Raw genomic sequence first — 5,608 nt, 5'->3', positions numbered from 1 at the left:
GTCCTCTATCCCTTTCCCCCACTCCCTCTCTTTCTCCCGTCTCGTTCTACGTGCTCGTTCCCCGGCGGCCTTCGTCTTTAGCGCGCTCTTCCTCCTCTGTCTCCTCTCGTCCTTTTTCCAGGGCACTCGTCTATTATATGCTAAATTACGACGACCTTCGGCCGCGCACGCAGAACGTGCCGCTTGCTATTGAAAAGCGCATCGAGATGCCTTACTCGATACCGGACGACGCGATTTGGCGGGGGGTTGAAACGGATTCGAAAGTTGGGAAAGTTGCCTCCACGGTGGGCTTATTGAAAATTCATCGTGTCTCGTAAGCACGATAACACGACCGTCTAACCCTTTGACTCCGGAGTATTTTTCCTTCGAAGAATTTATGTTAATTTATAAAAGATCTCGAACTTTCTTCTCAATTTAAGACAACCAACCCTTCTCGCGACGACATACTACATCCATACTAATTATTCGATATAATACGCAACAAAATTTTTACATACATATAAAATGGCACATATGGATGAGCTATTGCGTAAATGATCTTATAAAAATCATCTTACAGCCTGTCTCACTTGACTAGCGAAATTCCCGCGACTCGGAGGTGACCAGTGGCCTTTCTCTCAGCCAGCTATTCAAACGAAATCCACTGATCAGGAAATAGCGCGAATTTATGCCAGGATTAGTCCCACGACGAATTTCACTTGTGTAACGTGCACAAATTGTCCATCATTGCGGCTGCGTAATTCCCGGATACGGGGACTATCTCTCGACGCAACGCGGAGGAAAATGTCACCAGGCACTTTCTAAAGCCGAGCCGGAAAAGGTGTCACGTTTCGGCCGCATCCGTTCAGACTTTCAGACTCGATATGAATCGGCATTCGGCACCATCTTCCGCCAAATCCGTCGGCAACCGAGTTACACCCGGTTCTTCCGGTGTCCTTTCTCCGTGCCGGATGCTCCGGCAAGCGTTCGTCGCAGCAGCTTTCACGAAAATGATAGCGGCTCGTTCTCCCGCGGCACGCAATGAAGAGATGAAACTCGAAGCCGACGATGTGGATAATCGGTCCGGTTGCCACGGGATTAAGCGATCGAAATCGCGCGCGTAATAAGCAACTGCCCACCCCCGAAAATGGCCCGACAGTCACGGCAATCGCGATCGTATCTCCGCTTTATTTTGCGACTTCGTTGCACCGATCGCTGGCTTCCGGCGAGCGTATCCAGCCACCGGTGGATACTTTGCTGCATCGAGAAACCGTGATCACCATACGTCCGTTGCACCTGTTACCAGTTCGCATCTTCTCCACGCACGGGGTATCCAGGTCAGACCCACGAGACTCGGAAGATTCGCGAGTTGCGGGATTAAAGAGACGTCCTGAAGACCAGGAGCGACCAGATCCTCGTCGAAACCGCCACTTTTCGTTCCACCATTGCTTCCTCGAAGAAATTTCCATTAGCTTTTCGTTAATCCGATAAGCGAACGCGCGGCTACCCTTTAGTTAGCGGCGTCCATGACAAAATGCGCATTTACGAGGTGACGTTAATCGATCCGACGTGTCGGTGATGGCGAATTAAGGCGAGCCGAGGGAGGCGAGAGACTCGGTTTGGAAAAATTTCAGACACAGCTGCGGATACCTCGGACACGGTGCTGTAACTCGGAGCGATTTTGGCAGGTGACCGGGATATCGGCACCTGCCTCGCCTCGACGAGACCTCTTCCATGCGAAAGCGTAATTTATGTGTCGCTGAACAGCGGTACACGAGATGCGTACCCCCTCGCACGTGAAACTGCTGCGCGATTTATCGACCCACTCGATCGGCCAGATTTAAACACGAATAATCCAATCGTCGCTTTATTCCGGGTTTTCGAGCAGTCAGGGAATGATTTCGGATCCGGACCAGGTGCGTGGGCGTGTTGATATAATCTAACTCAGTGAGGGGGGTAAATGATGGTAAATTTTGAATTAAAAATTTCGCGCCACTTGTCATTTGTCTTTGGTCACTTTTGTCACTTGTATTTGCGATTCTTAGACCTCTTCTTATTTTGTTTCTTCATTTACCAGTCGTTTCGTCGGTCATGCTAGACTTAGCGTTAATCCTCTGTAATTTATCTTCCGGGGAACGAACATCGTTCATTTCGCGTGTTGTCATAAGATTGCTATTCTTCTGTAATACAAATTTTCCAATGTTCAATGATATCTTGTAAAAATGGAGGTATTCCGATCTGACAGATGCAGTGTCCTTTAGAACAGGAAAATTCTGTCTAAATTCTTTATCCAATCGTTGGAGGAACTATCGTTGACCATGTACTTCTTGGCTTCCATCGCGCATCGGTAGCCTCGATAGGGGGGTGAAAGAAAAATTGCAAAAGACCGAAATAAACTCTCTCCTGGTATATTCCGCAGGTACCCAGAGTCGAGATTAGCGAAATTATTCAACGGCAGCATCCCCATCGTGCTGGACTCCCTGAAGCAGCACTACTTCATCGACAGGGACGGCGGCATGTTCAGACACATCCTGAATTTCATGAGAAACTCCCGTCTGCTGATACCGGAGAACTTCGCCGATCTGGACCTGTTGCTGGAGGAAGCGCGATACTTCGACATCGCGCGTAAGCGAAATTCATCGTACCCCGGATCGTGGTAACCCCACGATACGTTTTGATTTCTATGCGATTAAGCCTGCTTAAATACTCGTAAACATCCGGCGTGAATCGAGAAAATGGTACCGTTAAGTTTGTACAAGATGAAAGTATTCAAATTCGTGGCAGCCGGTATTACTTAATCTCGCATAAAAATCTGCGATCCGCTCGTCGGACACCGGACAGACAACTTCCTCTGGCTTCTGTAAGATGGTGGAAAGGGGGACGCGGGATCATGGATCACCGTCGATAAATCATGTTATCTCCGTGCCAGCATCTCTCCTCGGATCATTTTTCCTGCCATTAACCACTAATACCAGCAGCGAGCCAAGTTCGCATTATATCGCATTAAAACGCCGATATCTCGATAAATGAGAGCCACGGCGAAAGCACGAGACCCGCGAAATACCGATGGCTCGCTGTATCGTCCGATCGCGATCACGTCCCCGCGTCTCCACTGTGTACGATCGAGAAAAAGGCAAACAGAAGCGCTGATAATATTTTAATTAATATTCAACAACCAGAGAACGAGCCAAAGAGAAGGAGTAGGGGAAAGTCCGACAGCACGACCGGCTTCCAGTACCGGTCAAACCTAGTTTTCGCTTCTCGTACTAGATATTAGCAGTTTCCTTGTGACTAAACTAAATTCGTTTTTGTTTGTTAGGTAATCGATTGATTTTATTTCTTCCTCGTAAATGCCTCTCGTCTATTAACACGTTGACCGGTGACTGGTTATACTAATTCGTTTTATTTCAACCATCTTTCGAAAATTCCAACAACGTCAATGACTTAATAATTGTTTGATAATTCATCCTTATATCCTACGGATAATAGGAATTTATCATAGCCCGAAAAGTACGTGGCAGTCAACGTGTTAAGGATACTAAAACACCCTAATTTTACCATTCTTTATGTACATCCATAAATTATTCCCAACCCAAGTAATCGAATCCGAAAATAATTTTCTTTTCCCTAGATTCTTCGAATTTAAATTCCACCAAATTCCGTCCCAAGGTATAACAAGAATTCTAAACACTGTCGGACTTATCCCTACATGTACTTCTTAAAAGATACTCTCTCGCGACATCTGGCTGAAAGAAATGAATCAAAGAAATCGCATCCAGAAAGCAAACGCAATCGCATCGATATCCGATGAACTTAACAATCGCAACGAGACTCACCCCTGCGTTCTCTTACAGCGATGTGCAGGCAGCTGGAGCAGATGAAGAAGGAACGCATCAAGAACGGGTCCACGACGACGACGACGATGTCCTCGTCGTCCCCGAGTCCTCCACCGACCAACCAACTGGGAAATCGCGGCAGTGGGTGCACGACGGTGCCCTGCAACCGGGACTCGGACAAGATCCGTGCCAATGACGGTAACTGCAACTACGAGTGCGTCGCTCTTCACGTGAGTCCAGATCTAGGAGAACGGGTGATGCTGTCCGGTGGCCGAGCGTTGCTGGACGAGGTGTTTCCGGAAACGACCCAGGCGGTGATCGACGCCCGATCCGGCGTCGCCTGGCACCAACAGGACGCCCGCCACGTGATCAGGTTCCCGTTGAACGGCTACTGCAAGCTGAACTCCGTGCAGGCCATCACCAGGCTTCTGAACGCGGGCTTCCGCGTGGTGGCCAGCAACGGAGGCGCCATGGAAGGCCAGCAATTCTCGGAGTACCTGTTCGTTCGACAGGCCATCAATACTTGACGGAACACCGCGCACCAGCGGAAGACTAGCTCGAGGACGGTGCGTTGCCTTCAGCGCGACCACCACGATCCCGAGTGAATTGTCCAGGAGAACTCTTCTCAAGACTGCGTCACGAACCATGATGACTATCCTGACCATGACCATGGTTGTTCTGGCGGACGGAGCACACCGGTGTTCGGGGCTGAACGCGGAGCCGGATTGTCGTAACTGTACGTCGATTCTTCGTTCGAGTGGAACACGGTATGACGACCGTTGCTGTTGGAACAGCGTGCCACCTTCATGTATGTCCTTTGGATCCTCGGTTCTTCCAGCGACTCTTCGGCGGTCTCCCGAATTGCGAAATTCAACGGACGGCCAATCGTAAAATTTCATTTTCCCCCCCGATGTGATCCTGTCGTTGTATTCTGTGATATATACACGTCGAGTTTCGAGGGTATCTTTCGTTCGCGCATCTCGTACGCGTGTAGTTCAGTTCTAGGGACTACTGCTGTGAAGTCTTTGTCGCTCGCGAGATTGTTCCGATGCTATCTAGGGGTCTGACGGCGAGGATGATGGGCGATTACACGCGACTGGGTTCGCAGGGTACATTCTGGGTACATTCTCGATCGGAGCTTCCGATTCTTGGCCAGATTTCCGTGTACAGTTTACGGTGGTGGTAACGACTGTAACGGCCGTTTATAAATTGCCGGTGAAGGAACGAAAACGGGAAGCCAGATTCCGATCAGTTGCACGCCGGGAGGAGCGAACGACGATGGACGAAGAGTATCGTTGCAAAATCGAACTTAATTTACCGATCTACTTTAATTCGATGATTCCGAACGTTCGACGAATCGAGTGCCTTGAGTTACAACATTCTTGAGCTGCGGAAGTTCGACTGTGCATATAACACTGCGGATTTACGACCGGCGCAGGCCGGTAATTCGCGATTACGGGGATTACCGTTAAAATCGTTTGAATTCTTTTATGAAAATTCAGCCGAGAAACATAATCTTGGCAGTTATATATCGTCGAACGGTATCATCACGCATGCTCGTAACCCACTTATGCATATAAGTACGTCGGGTGCGCCGCTCCTTACTTTGCTCTTATTTAATAAGGTGTTTACCAATAAAATATAAATATAAATATAAATATAAATATTCTATGTACTTAAATCGTCGACACCTAGATGCAGTACATTCGACAACGAAATAATTCGCGTTGATCTCGTCAGCGCTCGATCGAGCTCAAGCTGTGTTTCTAACCGATAAATTAGACAGAGGCGAG

General features: G+C 48.5%; 1 protein-coding gene across 1 annotated transcript in view; it reads left to right on the top strand.

Annotated features, from left to right (window-relative positions):
• twz (BTB/POZ domain-containing protein twz) overlaps window positions 1-4,357 on the top strand; it is a 47,906-nt gene extending 43,549 nt beyond the window's left edge. Inside the window, exons 4-5 of the mRNA XM_017904193.1 lie at window positions 2,399-2,604; window positions 3,834-4,357. Coding sequence (XP_017759682.1) covers window positions 2,399-2,604; window positions 3,834-4,342 — 715 coding nt within the window. The 3' untranslated portion in view covers window positions 4,343-4,357. The remainder of the gene's footprint in view (window positions 1-2,398; window positions 2,605-3,833) is intronic.
• The last annotated feature ends 1,251 nt before the right edge of the window (window positions 4,358-5,608 follow it).

The sequence above is a fragment of the Eufriesea mexicana genome, unplaced genomic scaffold, assembly GCF_001483705.2.
Source record: "Eufriesea mexicana isolate 0111107269 unplaced genomic scaffold, ASM148370v2 scaffold2818, whole genome shotgun sequence".
Classification (NCBI taxonomy): Eukaryota; Metazoa; Arthropoda; class Insecta; order Hymenoptera; family Apidae; genus Eufriesea; species Eufriesea mexicana.
This window is presented reverse-complemented; position numbering and strand designations above follow the sequence as displayed.